Source organism: Zonotrichia leucophrys, chromosome 5 (genome assembly GCF_028769735.1).
Source record: "Zonotrichia leucophrys gambelii isolate GWCS_2022_RI chromosome 5, RI_Zleu_2.0, whole genome shotgun sequence".
NCBI lineage: Eukaryota > Metazoa > Chordata > Aves > Passeriformes > Passerellidae > Zonotrichia > Zonotrichia leucophrys.
This window is the reverse complement of record NC_088175.1, coordinates 33,445,529-33,464,750: the sequence shown is the minus strand read 5'-3', so window position 1 is coordinate 33,464,750 and position 19,222 is coordinate 33,445,529. Positions and strand designations below refer to the sequence as shown.

The 19,222-nt window shown below is 55.5% G+C and overlaps 1 protein-coding gene across 4 annotated transcripts in view; it reads right to left on the bottom strand.

Annotated features, from left to right (window-relative positions):
- DGKZ (diacylglycerol kinase zeta) overlaps positions 1-19,222 on the bottom strand; it is a 54,644-nt gene extending 35,422 nt beyond the window's left edge. Inside the window, exon 1 of one of the 4 annotated variants that reach the window (XM_064714146.1) lies at positions 18,152-19,222. In XM_064714146.1, the coding sequence (XP_064570216.1) occupies positions 18,152-18,390 (239 nt within the window). In that variant the 5' untranslated portion in view covers positions 18,391-19,222. Of the gene's footprint in view, positions 1-10,768; positions 10,997-12,010; positions 12,151-18,151 lie in introns of those variants that run through there. The other 3 variants (XM_064714150.1, XM_064714149.1, XM_064714148.1) reach the window with 3 other exon arrangements.

Sequence of the window (19,222 nt, the reverse complement as noted above, 5' to 3'; positions counted from 1 at the left end):
GCCAGTGTGGCAAAGGCAGCCAGCTGCCTTCCCCGATGGGTGTCTTGAAAGCTGCTCATAGAGGGTAGCCAGGCCTAAAGGCTGAGCTACCACCATTGCTGTTGTCATCATCCATCATGGAAGAAAGAGCAAGTGGCCCTTGTGAATCAGTGAGAGAGAGGGGTGGGGAGGACACATGAGCGAACCCGTCCATTGCCAAAGCTGCTGAGGATTTCATTCAGCCCTCACACCACCAGAGAGGAAAGGGAGCTGGAGATACCCAGGGCAGGCAGGAGGTGTTCACCTTGGTCAGTTCTCTCTGCCCTCAAAACTGTTAGCTGATGAAGGATGGAAAGTTTTGCCTCCTTCCCTACAAAGGGTATCTACACATCCTTCAGAATTCCCTTCCCACTGCTGGAAAGAGCCAGCTGCCTCTAGCGGTCAAGCAGGTCCCAACACCGTCACAGCCCCAGGGCAGCAGCCAGGTGCAGAAGGGGCTTCAGGAACAGGCCCCAGTCCATCATTGTTAAGACTCACTTATTGGGACTGGCAGGATGTTTTATCAAAGAGAAAATTAAAAATGTGCTGTGCTGCAAGTAGTTAATTATTCAGAGCAAAGTAGCCTGATAAGAGATATGTGCGGTCCCACCTCCAGCCAAGGAAGCTTAGCACAGAATTACAGAATGATTTGGATTGGAAGAGACTTTAAAGGGCATCTCATTGCACCCCCAATATCATAGTCAGGAACACCTTCCACTTGACCAGGTTTGTCAGAGTCCATCCAACCTGGCCTTGAACACTTCCAGGGAGGGTTCAAGCTTCCAGCTTGTCTCCAACTGCCCCATGCCCACCCTGCTCTTCCTGTCCCCTGTGGTCTATGCATAGCAGAGACTCCTGATGATACCACTTGCTGCTCCTCACAGTCACCACAATCCTATCTCCTTTCTGGGCTGGCAGGACCTAGACTGACAAACGGAAACAGCCATTTTTTCCCATGGAAACACCATGGAAGGGTGACCACAGTGGATTCCAGGTGGCCCCAAAATCCCTTTCAAGTAAATGTGACCACCAAGAGATCAGGGCATTAATTCTTCAAGTCCTTGGAGGCAGCAGGAGCAGGAAGCCTAAGAGCCCTCTCCTCAAGTTCAGTCATGCAAACCTTGCTGCCATTCTCCTCCTACTCCTGTGACTTCGTAAGCCCTCAGCCTGTTAACATGCAGACAGCTGAATGGGTTGTGATGGAGACCAGCAGCTCCCAATGCTGCTGTCACAGGTTTCAGTCTGCTGTGTTCAAGCAGAAACCACTGCCCCAGGCCAAGAGGCTCCCCAGGCCCACGCAGCCCTGAGCAAGACTTTCCATGTGAGGAGACCCTGGTCCCACGCACCTGAAACCACATCACAAGTGACAGCCCCTGCAGTTGTCTGCAAGGGGGAGAACTGCTCAGCATCCCTGAGAAACCCAGTCCCCAGAGATCACTCTACACCACAAAGCCTGAGACAGGAAAGACACCTCCCAAGCCTTCATCATGACCCTGTGACTAAGCAAAGCACATGCTGACATGCCACACAAGTGGCATTTGTAAACTGTCCCCCTGGTAGTGATATCATGTCTAACCTTTGGTTTCACTTTTTCACCTCATGCCAGCAAGTGACTAAGTCTTTTTCTCCCACACCTCACATCAAAATTGAAGTAACTCCTTTTAACAATGTTAAATCTACTATTGGCTTTGCTGAATGTCAGCTTGTCCCACTGCAACAAATGGGAGGGCAGGAGGAAAAGTTGGGGTTTTTTCTCCTCCACCCTTTTTGTTCTAAATGCCCTCAGCATATCTGGTCTTATATGCTTACTTTTCTTCTTTCATCTTAACATCCTCACATCTGCCAGAATCACTGATGGGCTTTTTTCTCCCATCATCCTTCAGAGAGGGGAAGAAGCAATACCCATGCAGAGAGCAGCCCACTGTCCCCCTTCCTGGAACGGACCAGCACTTTAGCACATACCAGTAACACAGGGCTGCCTTGCTCTGCTTCCTGAGTTTCTCGGCTCCTCCTCTCATGCCCACAGAGACACTGGGTGCTCCAGAGACTTGCTGTGTGGGAGGAGTGACCCAGACTCCAGGTGCAGAAGTTGGGTGGCTGCCATTATGAGGCTCTTGTGGTAGCAGGACGCGCAAGCCTGTGCAGTGGGGAGTTGGCTGACAGCTGCCTTGCCTGGACGCTTGCCTCTGAGCATCAGCCAGCCCATGGCAGCAGCTGACCAGTTTAAACCATCAAGCTCACCAGCCACTTCAGCCACAGAAGCATAAAAAAAGCTCTATGCAGATGCTTTGCCAATCCCTTTCTTGCAGAAGGGAGGGAAGCAAAACCAGGAGCGATGAGTCAAGGCCAGCAACCCTGCAGAAGGGACATGTCACAACACCCAGCTGAAGTCAGCTGCAGGGAAAGGGCTGGAGTTGCACAGTAGAGCACCAGAGCTCTGAAGAGCGACCGTGCCCTCTGGTGTTCAACCCACGGCTGTCCAGACCTCTCTCACAACCCATTCGCCTCCCCTCTGAAGAGCACTAACTGGCCACACGGCCTCTTGCTCCCAACACCTCCAACCACAGGACTCCCAAGCAGCCCTGGGACAAGATTTTTGTGTCTACAACATCAGACAAACAAGAGACCGAGTGGCAAATTCAGTAAAGCCAAGGATGCCATGCAGAGAAACCGTGTAGCAGAAGCCAGGAGGAGCAGTAAGGGTCTTCCACTGCGGCACTCACACACGTGTAGCCAAATCCCGACCAGGCTGATGTGCTGCTCTACAAAGACCTAGGCATAGGGAGCCTTCCATTCCCAGGAACGGAACCCAGGACTTGTCCCTACCTCCACATCTCCTCAGGAGCACTTGTGAGGGAGGTAATGGCTAGTCCCAACACCATGGCTAACCTAGGAACTGGCTCCCACACAGCAGCTACATCCCAGCCATGGTGATTGTCTCCCAGGCCCTGTTTTTCCACCGTTTCTGGCAGTCATAGCCTTAATGAACTTCAGACTGTTTCAGCTAAATTTTATTATTTATTATTATTTAATTTAGTCATTTGGCTAAACCACCCTCAGTGCTGTCACCTTAGGTCTTCCAAGCATTCAGCACGCACTGGGTCTAGATGCTCATGCCCACACTGGCTAGGACATAGAGGAGGAAGAGCTCAACTGACCTTCAATCCAAACTCCAGCAAAACAGAAGCTGCCATGTTAGTCGATCAAAGTCCAGTAGCAAACTGCCCTCTAGAACAAAGACAGTGACACAGGCATAAGGCAAGCAGCCCAGCTTTCAGTGGCCTTGGTTAGTACTGACACAAGAGGGTGAAGTGGGGTGAGATGTGGGTGGGAGGGAGGAGAGCTTTTCAAAAGAAATGTTGCAGCAGCTGCTGGGACTGCGCAGCCTGTGCAAGCCAATAAAAATACCACATACTTATACACCGCTGGCCGGTGCTTTATCCTCCTGGATCCCCATCGGCTGGGCTGGCTGCCCTGGAGACAAGGGAAGACACCTTTGTGGGGCAGGTGGAGTCTAGGGACACAAAGAGAGTGGTCAGCAAGCCATGAACACACCTGGCTGCTCAGCACACAGCACTATCCTCCCCCACCCCAGTGCCATCTCTCCACCACTTGCTCTCCCCTTGCCTTGGCACGTGCAGATCCCAAGGGCTCCAATGGCACCTGTGCCACCACCCATGCTGTCCGCCATGGAGGTCAATGCAGGCAACATGCCCATGAAGCTGGAGTCAGCAACACCATTTTTCCCTAAAGAGCCAGTCAGCAAACATGAAGCACCACACTCCTGCATGTGGGATGCTAACCCAGCCCAGTTCAGACCCTGCCAGCTGCCCACCTAAACCCCAGGCAGCTGCAAGAGAGCACATAACTCAGGGACCAGCGCCAGGCTGGCACAGAAAGAGAGCCCTGCTTCCCTTCATCCTTCCCTGTGCTGGCCTGGTTCCTGGCTGCCTTCTTTCACCTTGACTGCTGGGTCCATGCATGGATTTGAACTTAAAATAAATCATGAAGGCACTCTCCATGCCTTGCACAGAGAAGCATTGTTTGGGCAGGGCAGAGCAGTTCACCTGTTCCCAATTCTCCAGCCCTCGTGCACGGGCACCAATCCTTAGGAGCCCTGACTACCACCAGCCAGGGGCTGGGTAGCAAAGCTTTTGGTGACCCAGTGCAGATGGGAAGTGTCATTCTTGGGATCCCTCTGACACTCACCTCTACCACATCTGCTTCCTCACTCATTCAAACAAGAAAACTTATGGGTGGGTAACATTGTTTGAGCCCAGGTGGGGAATCCTCAGCCTCTGCTGGAGAATCTCCTGGCCCCATCCCGACCTGCAACCCTGCCAGGAGCTGAGCTGGGGAGCAGGATACCTCCTTCCATGCATCCTGGCAGCTCTCACAGGACAGCAGCCCTGTACCTTCATCATCCTGCCAACTGCCAGCCTTACACTGGAGCAAAATCTCTGCAGAGAACACCCACCCCACCCCCTGCCACACCTCAGCAGTGGCAGCTGCCATGTGCTAGCTGCCAGAGTGCCCCACGCGACGTCCTCTTCTGTGGTGACCTCGAGCTTGGGCAGTAAGAGGCTTAGCCCTGGATCTGCAAGGCTCCTGGCCAGAGCCAGGGTAGCGAGGCAGGACAATGTACAGATAATCAGACCAAGTGGGAACTTTCACACAGAGGGGTGGCACATGGCCATCTGCATTGCTCCCTGCTCCCTCTCTTGGATGGCTACACAGGCTGGGAGCTCAGGAGGAGGCTGCAAGCCTGCAAGTACTTCTACCCCGCGATTCTCTATCCTCATCCCGTTGGGGAGTCCTGCCCTAGAGTGGAGGTGGGGCCCTCCCCAGCCAGTGGGGAGCAGGCAGCAAGGAGTCCTCCTGCTCTCCGGCGCTGGATCCACACCTGGGCTGACAATGGCAAGCGAGGGACAGGCTGTTTGGCACACACGTTTCCTGTGGAAGCCAAGCTGCACCAAAATGAGGGGAAAACCTTCTAGAAGGCTCTATGTTAGTTGCCCTGAATTCCTGGGCCAACCAGCTGGGACACATGACTTCCTTCAAAGCCATAGCATGTGCTGGAGCCAGGGCTGCTCCAGCCCTGCAAAGAGATGAGATGCTGCTGGGAAGCAGGGAAAGGAAGACTGGCTAAGTGGAGCTGGGAAAAAGGCAAACACTAAGCTCTTGCTCATTGGTTCTGGGTGGGATTTTCACATCCTGGATGGGTGTCCCCATGTGTGGCTGGGACTAGAGCCTGCCACAAGCTGGCATCTTGCAATAATGTCAGGGAGCCAGCAACAGCCCATGAGACACACCAAAGGAATCTCCCACTAACACGGGGCACATAGAGGACAGGGCAGCAGCCCAAGGATGGGACTACCTCCAGCCAGACCTCCTTCTGCTCCCAGAGTGGGACTTTCCCACCAATGCCATGTACCTGCCACCCTGCACACACAGCTTGAGCAGCATCCTGCAGCCCCCCAGAGACAGAAGCTGGGCAGGGCTTCTCTCAGATGGGGGATGCTTAGCTCATTTCCCCAGTGGTTCCCTGAACCACTGGGAAGGGCTGACAGCCGTCAGCTGGGCAAAGCTCAACCAGGCTATTTCCAGGCATGGGAGCAATGGTCACAGATAGAAACTGGAACTGACAGCCTAACCCAGACAGCACAACCTGCCCAGCAGGCAGGGCTGAGACAGGAGGCCCATTAACTCCTACTGTCTGGGACAGCATGGAGTGGGAAGAGATCCTCTCAGCTCCTCATCCTGGCGCAATGAGGAAGAGCTTCCCCTGGGGGCAGAGCTCACAGTTAAGTACAGAATTAGCACCCTAAGGCGTCAACCCCTAAATTGCAGGCAGGAGCAGAGCAGCACTGGGTCTAACACATACGTCTGGTGTGAACAAGACTCCATCCCTGCTGGGCTGGGGCCTGGCCAGCGCAGCCTCACTGCTTGCCTTGGCAGAGCTTCACCCTCCACCCGGCGTCCTGATGGGGAGAAGAAGAAAGCCTCCCAGCTCCCAAACACAGACTGCAGCTGCTGCTGGATCTGCAGGTTGCAACAGAAGCACAGAGTATACTTTTGTATTACTGGAGAGCTGTCATAGAGAAAGCTCTTGAACTCAGAATTGCAAAGACAGAGCCACTTATTATCCCCAGAGTCTGGTGCCAACTCAAGAACCAGCAGGACAGGTTTCCCCTATTTCCATGTCCAGCCTGCGTTGCCAAGCCAGATCTGCACCAGAGTCTCTTCCTCCAAAATTCTCCAGCAGAAGCCATTCACCTCCTGCCAGTACTCAATCTCTTCCAAAAACAGATTGTTTGTGGGCCCAAGGGTCAAGGAGTCTTAGCCTGCAGTCCTTCCTCTACTCTTGAACTCAGTATCTCAAAGTCAGCACTGGTTTAAAAGAACCAGCAAACAAGCGAATGCATGGCTAAGAGATAACTCAGGAGCTTCAGCTCACAGAGTCATCTGGGGAAAAGAAAATAGAGCTCACCTAAGAGCAGACCTGCAAATTAAATTTAGAGGCTTTGCCCAGTCTCTGGGGAGATTGTCTGCTCCCCAGGCACTGCATGATGATGAGTGAAGGAAATCCTACACTGTGTCTCCCATCACCTGCCAGAGCTCAGGTTGCTTTGTTGGAGCATCGCCCTCCTTGCAGAGGGCTGGCCTCTCTTTACCAGCACCTCCTTAGTCCCCAGGAGAACTCACACAATCAAAGAGCTCTCGAACTCCCCCTGCTCATACCACCCACAGCTCTGCCTCTCCCCTGTCAACACTATATCCTTGCAAAGACCCGGCTCCAATCCCAGGGCCTGACTCTCTTCCTATTGTTTTCGTTCAAAGGAGGGAAGCAGTCCCTCATCCTCCCTCCTTTCAGCCCCTCGAGGAGATTACAGTGTTTCCTGGAAAGGATGCTCCAGCCCCTAAGAAGATTACTGGAAGGTGTCCCTGCCCATAGTGGGGGGGTTGGAACTGGATGATCTTTAAAGTCCCTTCCAACCTAAACGGTTCTATGATGCTATAATTAAAGGTCTTGACACCTTCTCTGAGCAGGCACATGTCAGTGTAGCAGTCCCTGCTATGATCTCGGGGAGCTGCCAGTGGATGCTTGAGACTGGAGATACAAGGCAAGTGGCAGGTCCACACCACGGAGGACCTCAGCCTCTGGAAGCAGTCAGACCCCCTATGCTGATCCTTCCCTGACCTATCTCTCAGCCCCACTGTGAGCTGGCAGCTGTCCCAGCCTGGCTCTGCTGCAAGGCTGCATTGGCTGCCAACAGGTATGGCTGCTCAGTGTACCCAGTGCTTTATTTTTCCCCCACTGAGAAAAAAAAGTCCCTGAGCAGAGATCACAGAGCAAACTCAGCAGCGGAAACAACTCTCTCGGCACATCCCATCTGCCCTGCAAACAAGCCCAAGTGTCACTGCAGGGGACAGCTGGGGATTCCCACAAGTGACACTGGCCCAGGCCCAGCCAAAGCTACCCAGCCATCACCTCTGAGCAGAGGCTGGAGGGTTTCAGAGCTTGAGGCATACAAAATCTGCATGCATGGAGGAGAAGTAGGAAGATGATTGCTCAACAGCTAGCTGGCAGCAAGGTGCTTTGTGAAAAACCTTGTCCCAAGGGAAACACCGCTCTCAGCCTGCCAGCCTGCAGAGCACAAACTTCAGGCTCCTCACTACCATCTGTTCTTCCTGCAGGGCACCTGGGGCTTACCCCACTGCACAGCCTCTCTACTGCACCTGCACCAGGGAACAAACAGCAGCTTCAAGGGCACCCCCACATAGCAGGGATGGAGAAGGCTGGGCTGCTGTCCCACTGGTACATCATTCTCAGCTTTCACATTGGTGTAAGCATCAAGCTGCAAGAAAGAAGTGACAAGTGACGTCCCAGAAAGATGTAGGCGGGTGCTCGGCTCAGTTTCTTGAGTGCCGTTTACCCACAGGCTGTGCCACCCACAAACCTTTCCTGGGGCAGTGGCAGGCACCCCCAGGCTCACCTGTAGGCTCCAGCACAAGATCTGCCAAAGGGTCACAGCCAAAAACCTGGTCTCGTGCTCTGCTGGACTACCATCTGCCAGCTGCCCCACTGGTGGCTACAGCCCTGCTTATGCTATCGCACCAGCCATTACACATAGTTCCTTTGAAGTGGGATTTGTTACAGAAGCTCTGAAGCCTACAGGGAAGATCCATTTCACTGGCATCCCACTTCACTGGCACAGGGATGAGCAAGAAACAGGCATCATCCCCAGCACTTACACTCCTTCCCCAATTCCTCCCTGGCAAGGGTAAACTGCAGTTCACTCATAGCACCAGAAACAGGGCACCTAGAAAGGCAATTTAATCCTAACCACCTCTTATCTGATCAGCCCCAATCTCTTTATCAGCCCAATTAAAAGAATTACCCATCCACGGGCCGGATGCATGTATTGTGCACTTGTCTCTGTCAGCTCTAGAGCCAATTACTCCACCCTCCTGTAAGGCAATTACAAGGTACAGAAATAAGCCTGCTTGCAAAACATGGGACTAATGTACCATACCACCGGAGGCCAGAGCTTGGGGGCTCACCTTTCTGTTGCTTCAAACCCCCTGAGGGCTCACGTGCCCTGGAGGCAGGACAGGCTCTTTTGCCATTTTGCAGATCCTTGCCTCCCTTGGCCATGTCTCCCAGTGTTGCTACAGGCAGAGTCCAGCACAGGGTGTCCACCTCAGGAAAATTCTCTCCTTGAAGCCAGGGCTCTCCACTCATGCCGGTGAGCAAATTCCTCCCAATTACCTAAGCTTCCTCTAGACCTGTTTCCCAGCCACATATGGCTCTGGGTAAAGCTCAGAATAGAAGGGGGTACAAATTTCCTCACTGTTGGAAAGCATTTGGTGGGTAGGGGCTGGCTGTACTTATTGACAAAAAGAAGCGTAGCACAACCTTCCCTCTTAATCCCCTCAGAGGAGGAGAAGAAACTTCATGCCATCCTCTGCTCCAACGCTCAGGTGGGCATGAATTCAGTGGTGTGCAGCCAATTATCCTGCATGACTTCCCATCAAGTTTACCTCCCACTGGTGTGTGTGGGAGCCCCTTCAGTCTCAGAGGTCCATGGGAATCTCTCCTCCCTACCCTGCAGCTCTGGGTGCTGCATTCATCACCCTGAGCCAGGGGGAACTGGGTCCCTCCATCAGCAGCAGAAGGGCAAGAATGCACTAAACGACCCCGTGGCCACTTCCAGTCTTGGCAGGCCTACTGGCCTCCTTCAGCTCCTCCTGCCATTCCACTTTGCCTCTCCCCATGTGTCCACACTGCCAAAGGTTGTTCACATGTGGAGAACTTCCCCTTGGCTCTGATTTACATTGCAGTAACAGCAGCCTGAAGCCCTGGGACTCAGAGAGAGATGCGACACAGTATTTGGAACAGGCCAGAGACTGCCAGGAGCTCAAGGCAGCCATTGCTGACAGCTCTGAAACCAGAGCAGAGAATACCGCTCTGTGGTGGAGTGACCTTGCAAGCCATCCACTCCCAGGTCTGGCTTGGATGTGGAGGTTGAAATTGGAGCCTTTCCCCTCCATTCAGCATGTGTGATACCACTCTGGTGGCACTGCATCCTGCTTCAACTGCTCCCATATACCAAAAATACCCGTGAGACGTAGAAAGTTTGTCACAGGGCCACCAACACGGCTGGGGGTAAGAATTATCAAGTATAAGGAGAATATGAGATAAGGGGGGGAGTTTGGCCTGCAGACAGGTTTGAGGGGGAACATTATTACTACGTCCAGCAACCTGATGGGAAAGTACAGAGAAGATTGGGTCAGATGCAGGCCAGACGTGCACAGTGACAACTGAAAGAGACCAGGCACAGGCTGCAACAATGGAAACTTAACTGTTATTAGAGGAAAAAAATTCCTGAGTAGCTGAAGCACAGGAGTGGGTGTCCATGTAAATTGTGTTCTCTACACCCTGGCAACACTCAAAACTCAACATCAATAGCTTGATCAAACTCGACCCTGCTTTAAGACAGCAGTGTGAACCAGGCAATCTCCAGTGGTTCCTTCAGACCTCAGTTATTCAGTGTTTTCAAAGACCTCCAGATAGTAGAGGTACCAGGCTTCGCTTCGAGATACTTCGCTTACACGGTCCAAATCGCCACGAGGCCAACAGAGTGGCTAAGGGAGGCACAAGGAGCCCAGCTGGCTCTGGGAGAGACGCATGAGAAGCTGGGATCCCAGCCGGCAGCACGGGACAAGCACAGCCCGCCGGCGCGGCAGGACTGCCAGTGTCGCAGGCGAAGCACGGGACAGGCATGCGGGGATGGAGACAGGCAGTTCAGGGCGGGTGGAACCGAATGCCCAGGAGACGAGGCTCCGATTCCACGGGGACGACAGCGCACGCAGCGAGGGCAATGCTCCCCAGCTTCCCATCATTCGTGCCAAGAGCTTGAAAGGAGGGAAAAGCAAACTCACCCCGCACCATCCTCACACCCTGTCTCGTATCCCCCTGCGGCTGCGCTCAGCCAGGGCGAGCCCCCCGACCGGGCCTGGTGAGGCGGCTGCTGACGGCTCAGCGGGAGGAGGCTCTTTGGGAGCCGATGCTCCGCCGCCTCCGTTCCGGATGCTCCAGCCGCCGACAGCCAGCCCTTGCCCGGGAGCCTAGCTCCCTCCGGCCCCGCTCCGCCGCCAGGTGCTGGGGCGGCGGCGCAGACACCACCCCGAGCTCGCCCGCCTGGCGGGACCCGCCGTCCCGCTGCCCGCCCCGCCCGGTGCTCACCTGCGCCCGAAGAGCTTGAGGCCAGTGAAGCGCTTGTTGCTGTGGCGGCGGCCCAGCGGAGGCGGCGGCGGCGGCCCCCACTCGGGCTCGGCGCTGCCTGACGCCCCGGAGGAGTCGGCTGTGGCGGCGGCTGTGTCGGAGGAGGCGGCGGAGGGCGAACCGCCGGACGGCGGGAGCCGAGCCGCCTGCATGGCCGAGCTCAGGGCTCGGCGCCGCCGCCACCGTGGTTCCGAGCCAGAGGAGGGCACCGGGGGCGGGCGGGGGGGCGCGGCCGGCTCAGGCTCCCGCCCCACCGGGGCCACGGGCAGGCGGGCAGGAAGTGCGGCGCTCACCGGTGGCACCGGCGGCCGCGCCGCCAGCGCCGCCTGCCGAGCGCGGCGATCGGGGGAGCCCGTCCCGTGGCCCCGCGCCCGGCGCCGCCGCCTCAGGAAGCCGCGTGTCAGCCCCGCCGCCGCCTCGCGCTCGGAAGAGGTTCGGCGGCAGAAGCAGAGCCTCCCCCTGCCTCCGCCTCCCATTGTTCACCGCCGGACGGAGGGGACGGAGCCAACAGTCCTGCCGCCGCCGCCACCGCCCTCTCCAGGGACCGGGAGCCACCGCCGGCCTTGTCGCCGAGGCCAGCACCGAGGCTCTTACCCAGCCCGGCGAGCGCCTGCCACGCTTCTCCCTGAGCCCAGCGACGCCGCTAGCTCAGCGGGCAGCGACAGGGGCAGGGGCTGGCCTGCTCGCCATGGCTGCCAGTCCAGGCAAAGAGCAGCTCTTCCAGCCCTCCTTTGCATGGAAAATGTGCCGGCCGCAATGACAGCTTCCCCGCTTCCCAAGGGTGTGGAGCCAGGCTGAAAGCCGGGGCTGTGGGGGCCTGGCTGCCCACTGCCCGCTGCTCCTGCAGCCCTGGGTGAAGTCCCACTGGTAGACTCAAACACCAGCTGTGTCCAAGAGGGCTGGTGGGAATGGGGACACACTTGCCAGTTTCCCTGAAACCGACAGCTCAGGCAAAGCCGGGCTGACCCGCTGTGCTCACGGGCTTGGCGTCAAAACCGCTCGCGCGGCCCTCTGACATCCTGGCTGGGAGGTTGTGTGCGCAAGCCCAGGCACTAAGAGAAGAGGAGGGGATTGCGGGCAAGGCGCTGGGCAAGCACAGGAAGCCTTTCCCCCAGCCCCCAAATCACGGGCTGTCAGCACTCGCCACAGCACCTTAACCCCCCACAAAAAGAGGAAGGGAGCGGAGCCCAGCTCGGTGGGTACCTTATGTCGACGTCCCCCGGAGGGCTCTGGGGAACGTCCCAGGAGCGATGCCGCCACATCTGCCGCAGCATGAGCTGATGTGCTTAGCCAGCCCGGGGTTCACTCTCGCTCTTCCTCCCCCAGCAGCCGCTTTCCGGAGTCATCCCGAGGGCAGGTCCCTGGCAGTGCTCCGCCGCCGGCCGGGGCCCGGCTTTGTTTGCAACCTCCACCTGGTTCCTCTCTGCACTTCCTGGAAGTGTGAGGGCGGCTGTCATTGCAGCCGGCTGCGCGGCCTTCTTCCCACGGCGCTGGCCACCTCCTCTGCTGGGTCGTCTCCAGGGAAGCCTCGTGCGCACCCTCAGCAAGCGGGAGCACGTCCTGGCACGCTGGGCTGCGCGCCGAGGAGCCGCACCTCCCCTGCTGGGTGGTTCTTTGAATGCCCCCAGACCTGAGACAGCCCTCTCTCCAAAGCTGCCCCAGCACCGCCATGCACACCAAGGCCATAGCAGTGGGGCTGTCTTCCTGCCAGCCACCCTGGGCCATGCACGTCCTTACCCTGCAGGCTACCACAGCACTCACAACTACTGGGTGTATATGTCCTCCCTGTGTGGCAGGCCTGAAAACAACCTCCGGCATCTGCTCAATCTGAACTGGAGTTCATTGAAAAAATGCTTTGGTAAACCAGGAATGGGCAGTGTGAAAAGTAGAAGCATGTAGGAGGCTCCCGGCCAGCCTCCAAAAATGGAGAAACAGCCTGACATTCATCGTCCATCCCCCAGTCTGGGGTGGCACAGCCTAAGCCTGCAGGCCTGGCCTCTCCCCACCTCCAAAAACCCCAACTCTTCACAACCAGATGCTGCTTGGTGTGCTCTGGCTCCAAGAAAGCTTCAGGTCACCAAGAGGATCTGTGGTCAGCTTCTGTGGGCCAGAGAAAAGCAAGCAAGCAAAGGTGGTCCTGGCAGCCTGCACAGATGGCATTTCTAAAGAGGAACATGGTCTTGCTTTAAACTCCATCATCAAAAGGAAAAAAAAAAACCATTGACAGACCTTGATCTCACCAGGCAAGCTCTGAAACTGAACACAACCCACTGCATTAATTACTGTGCAGAGAGAGGAAAAGGCAGGACCTGGATGCCTAACTCCAGCTCACAGATCAGGGAGGGGAGAGTTTTGTTGTTGCGGAAAGGTTTCATCATCCCTGCTGCTTTGCATGCCATGATGGGTTAGTTGCATTTTCCCCTTGCCTGCAGACATCTCTGTTTCATGTTTCATGCACTGTCTCGTGGTGTTGGTGTCTAGTCTTACCCAGGAGCATCAGGAATATTGGGGCTTGGTGGGGCTGTTGGAGAAGAAACATACCCTGCCCTGAGTCCTTCACCATCTTCTGTGTGCTGTGTCCATGTGTCTTTTCACAGTTCTGTCCCCTGGGCTTGATTCAAAACTGTGGAGGAACCCCTAGAAATCCCATTCCTGGCTGTTCTTGGTCAGGAGACCAGAGGAGACAGACCCTGCTGCACAGGCTTCTCTGTAGGCAGCACAGGAGAGGGATGGGGATCACTGTGCTGGGTGTTACTGTGAACTGGCACCCTTGTCTTCATGCTAGTTTGTGCAGCACCCTGGTACTGGAAGGATTAAGCTGCCTGCTTCAGCCAAACTCAGCAGGATACCTGCCCGTGGGATTCATTGTGAACAGGGATCAGATAAGGGAGGGAGTGGTCCAGGGGAAGAGATGGCTCTTGGTTCAGGGATCCCAGCTCTCCCCACACACCGTGTTTGGATCAAGGTTGGAATTGCCCCTAATCCTGGTTAGTGCCCCTAAAAACCTCCCTGCTGGCCTACTCAGGGAGTCCCACCCCATGGTCCCCCAGCGCACCTACACCACATGCAAGGCTGAAACTGTGGTTGTGGGGACAAACAGGGGAGAGAAGCTGTGTCCTGCTGCCTCAGAGAGCTGACCAGGCTTGCCTGATGTGGAAAAACCACAGCAGGAGGAAGGGCAGGATCATCCCCTCTGGCAGCAGCAGGGTCTTGGGTCAGTTTAAAGCAGGGAGTATGCCTGGTTTTAGAAAGGGCTTGGAGCTGCATTATGCCATCCCTCTCTGTCATGCTACAGGTATGTCCCTACACAGCCAGGCTGTACCCACAAACTTAATGTTTCTCCAAAATTGCTTCTTTGGATGTTTTTCTCTCTTGTTACACACAGTCCCATATCCAGTTCACCACTGCCTTGCACATAGGAACATCCAGAATGAGAGCCAGAATGAGAGTGAACACACACCAGCACTGTGCTCCAAGCACAGGGTGATGCCATCTCCAACCCCATCCCACCCCTGCGCCATGCACTACAGCCTGTGTCTGACAGTGGGGCCCAGCAGAGCTTGTCCCTGGTTCTGGAAAGAGTCAGGGCAGGGGAGAGTGAGACACTTGTCACCCCTGACCAAAGTCTGTGAGGAGCCACCTGCTCATTTCTAGCTCTTCCCTCTGGCTCTGCCCCCCATCTCCTCTCCCCTGCTGCACAGAGGCATGCGGAGACAGATGCTTCTGTCAGAGTGGAGCAGGCTTGGCTTGCTGGAAACGAATGGGAATTTGATTATGCTGCTCTGCAGAGCAGGGCTAACACGATTAAAAGGCCAGCAGGCAGGACTTGGAGGAAGGAGATCGCCTCTCTGTCTCTCTCTCTCTGTGCTGACAGTGGAGGCTCTCCTTTCCTTCTTCCTCAGCCCCTGGACTGCCCAGGCTGTTCTGAGACTTCACAAACATCCAGAGTCCAGATCTGAAGACAAAAGGAAGGGAAGACTGGAGAGAGTTGCAACCATCTTCCCCTGGGCTGCTCAGGGCTCCTACCTCCCTCTCTCCAGCAGCTCCTGCCAGCTCTCCCCTCTGGCCTGCCTGCTCTATGACCAAGCTCCCTTGCTATTTACATTACAAAGCAGCCCCCTCTGCTCCACTCTGTGGGTTATATTTAGCTCCCTGGCACAGAACAGCCTGTGAGTTGCATTAGCTGTGTCCTATCTGCCAGCCGGGGACCACACTGAACAGCCGAGGTGTCTCACATCTCCCTAGCAGGGACGGGAGCTGGCTGGGGGGCACGGAGGGACACAGGACCCCCTCTTCCCGCTGCCAGAGATGGCTGTGTGGAGCCCTCTGGTGCGTGGGCTGGTCTGGGCGTTACCTCTGAACGTGACTGAGAGCCGAAGAGCACGACCTGGCAGAGCCTGCAGAGAGCTCGTACAGGAGCTTTTGTGTGCTTGTGGTTTCCTTTCTGGGTAAACACCCCTCGGGGCTGGGTTGCCGGGTGCAGTGACAGTGACAAAGGCTACTGCTGCAAGCATCACCCTGAAAGCAATGATGAAATGGAGAGGGAGCCCACAAATACTCAAGAGGGGTTGCAGGGTGCTGCTGTGACCTGCCACCACCTGTCCCAGGCCTCTCTGGCTCCAGGTCATCTTTCCCTACAGCAAAGTTCTGCCAGCCTCTAGCATGCCCTATTGCCACTGGAGCTATCCCACTCTGGCAGCTAGAGATGATCCTACCCCACCACAAAGCCTTAGTGGATACACTCAAGGCAAGCAGGAGCTGACTTTGGACTCCCTTTGGCCAAAGTGGCTGGGGATTTAGACACACAACCCTTGTGTTTGCTCTGGGTTTGCTGTGGTGACAGAGGGCATTGGGTCCTTCTGGCATTGCAGAGGACCTCCCTGCTGGGCAAATTGTCCCAGAATGTGGAAATCTGGTACACAAGCCAGCATAATTAATAAGTTTGGCATGAAAATGTTACTCAAAGCCCTAAATATAACCTGAGTGCTGAGCTCTCTTCCACCCGCTCAAGGCGCCTCCATACACCGTGGCAGCTATTTATGGAAGGAACTTTATTTCCATGGGATTAATATCATTTCTGCTCATTTCAAAAGCTTTATATAGCAGCTTATGCCACCTGCCCCTCGTGATGACTAATGGTTCCCAGCAGGAGCAGGTAGGTTGGAAGCAAGGGGACTGGGACCTCCAACCTTCAGCTGACATTGAGGATAATTGTGATGCCCACAGGCCATGGAGAAGGTCCTCCAAACTCTGTACCAGGGTTCAGTGTCTCCAGAGCTAGACAGCACAGCAAGGGGATTTCTGTCGGTCCCCTAGGACTTTCCATGCTGCAGGAGGGGCACATAATGGAAGGTTAGCCCACCTCTGGGTAACAGGCTGGTAACAGGTGGGTAACCTGCCTGAGGAAGCAGCCAGACCCAAAACTACATGGGTGTCACAGGAGAGAAGAAGCAGATGTCCACCCCCAGACACTTCCTCTCCCATTTCTCCCTCCCTTTGCTTGGCCATCCAAAACACAGGGTGGAGGAAGCAGCTCATCCCAAGCACCATTTCTTCCTTTGCTCCTGGTGTGCAGTTTGCTGCAGCATTCCCTCCCACCTCTCAGAATCCTCCCTTCTGCAAAGCCTGCATTGGACAGGGCAAAGTCCCTTGCAAAGAGACCCCTTGTGAGGGTTGTGTAGAACAGAGGGGCTTTGTGTAAGGGCAGCACAGGCTGGAGCATGTCAACTGAGCCACTTGCTTGGGGTGGCTGGGGTGGGATGGGCAGGGTGTATAAAATCCTTAGCAACCTTGGATAATTCTAGAACAAATTCAGGCTGATAATTTAGGTTGCAATATGTCCCTTCCTGCCCTGGGGAGGCTGGAAAATTGCAGCTGGCTAATCTGTTCACAAAATGCACTGTGTGCATCTGGAGAAGACAGCTAAGAGGAGAAAATCCTGCTCTGCTTGGCACAGTAATTCTTCATCCTCTGTGCCATCAGGGCAGAGACCCTCCCAGCTCTGTCTGGTGCCCCAGTGAGCAGCCCTGGGTACAGACTGAGAACCAGGAGGACTCGTGTTGTCCCAGCTCGTGTCAAGGCTTAGGGACGCTGGGTACCTGGGGGGGTCTCTGCCACCCTGGCTTCTGCTTGCCACCCACCACACGAATAACAAGTGCTGGGAATGAGTCAGCTTCGAGGCCCCTCCTGCTCTGCAGGCACTAATAAGTTTTCCCATTAGTTCCCATTACTGCAGTATTAGAGAGCAATTTGCTCACAGCTTGCACTGAAGCCCTTGCAAGGAGGAAAAAAAGGCTGCTGGATATGTGGGAGTGCAGGCAGGGGGGTGACCAACAGCTCCTACCCAAAATCTTCCCCCTGGCAGAGCTCTGCACCCCAGGGTCCCCAAGGCCCAGACCAGGGGCGGGACAGCTCATCCAGGCTCTGTCTGCCATGGCAGTGGACCTCCATGTCAGATTTCCACCTGCTTATAAACTATGTGGCACTTGCTGAGCATGGCATGACATGGTAACATGGAGCTTAGAAGGACACGGACAACTCTGTGCCAAGCCAAATCTGGAGAGTGGTAAGAAGGCAGCTCCTCCTCTCAGTCCCAGACTCTCACAGCAGTCCAGGATCAGTCATGCTCATGTCTAGTCTGGGCATGTGCAGGGTCAAAGGATTTCTCCTCACTTACACCTGAGAGTCATTCTGCAAAGATGGGGAGTAGTAAATCATAGAAGGTCTCAAACACCCTTCTAGCAAAAGAAAGGACGGGGTAGTACACCAGACCTTATTTGTTGTGGCAGAAGAATGGAGCTGAAGTCCTGGAGATACTGACCCAAGCAGCATTTCAGGCACTATGGCTGGAGTTGGGAACAGGAGCTAACTTGGGTATCACCAGGCAGTGGCTCCCATAAGCCCCATGAGAGCTATGAGAACCACTCTTTACCTCTGTCAGCTTTGCTTGATGATAGCAGGGGTGGGAAAGCGCAGGAGTTGCAACAGAAGAGTCACACCAAAAGCCAGGACAGATCTCCCCTTGCTGCAAGGTACTCTCACAAAGCCCAGACCACTGCCTAGGAGGCATCACAGTCCCAGGATGGGATGGGGGAGTTGGATAGAAGGAAAATAAGAGGATCTGCAAAGGTGATAATGAGACTGCCACTGCAGAGGGAGCTGTTGCATGCAATGGGAGGGACTGGACTAACTGGTTGCCTTGTCTCTGTGCTGAGGTGATTTCTGGAATGTGCTGGTAGTTGGTGAAAAGAGCCAACTCTGACCCCATGGGAGGGAGATGCCTCAGTGACAGGCCACCCCAGTGCCCAAGTGCACCCCTGACTTGGAGACCCAGGCTTTTCCTACCTGTAGGAGACCTGCTTTCTGATGGCCAAGTGCAGGAACTGCTCCTCCACCTCTGCCACGGCCACTGCCCCTCTCATCTCCTCCCAAGCTGGATCCATGCTGCGGAGGCCCAAGTGTTGTTCTCGTCCAGTGCTCTCTGTATCTGCTGCTCCCTGGAAGTTTCCTGTGGCTCCCCGGGCCAGCTCAGCATCATTCCTGGCAGGGGAGAAGTCTCTCCAGCTCCCGGGACCTTCAGCCATGCTGGAGTGAGGTGTCTCTCTAGGCAAGGAGTCCCAGTTTGCCCTCAGAACTTCTTGGGCAGACTGGTCTTGTCCCACGGGGTCCCACAATGCTGCTCTGCTTCGCCTCTCCAGAGCCGTGGGACAATCCCAGCAAGGCTTAGCTCCCTGAGGGAGCACAAGCACGAGAAAAAAACAGTGTCCAGCTTTTTGTGGTGGTATTTACTGGGCTCTTGATAGCAGCTTGAATAGCTCAGACGCAGCAGCTCAGCCTCTTGCCGTCTCTACTGCCCTGCCACTCTGAAGCGGAGGAATATCTGACACACACCCGGAGATGTTGGTGCTGCTCCTCGGAGGTGCTGCCACTGTGAGAGCAGTGGGGAACACAGCGTTCACTGAAGAAGCACAGTCCAGGGATAGCAATGCTTGCAAATGATTGAAAAAGAGCTTGGATTGCCTTCTGCAAGGTCCCTCTGGAGCCAGGCACATCCGTCACTGTCCCCGGCGGCAGCAGCTGAGCGGGAGCAGCAGGGAAAGGTAGGCAGTGAGGAAAGTGCCTGTGTACAAAGCCTGGAGCAGCTCTCAAAAGACAAAGCAGAAAGTGAGCATGAGTGTGTGCTGTGTGCGTGGGGAGGGGGCTGCGGGGAGCTGCATCCATCAGGCAGCCTGGTGTCACCTTAGAGACACTTGAAACTGGCACTTAACTCTTCAGAGTCTGGGAAGGTACAGGAGGGTGGCAACTCAGCTGCCCCTCTCTGCCTGCAGTCCAGCTGCACCTGCCTGCCTGCAAGGGCTGCTCAGGGAGCTGGGTCTCGGTCGCTTGTCTTAACCAGACCTGCGACGTCTGTCTTCA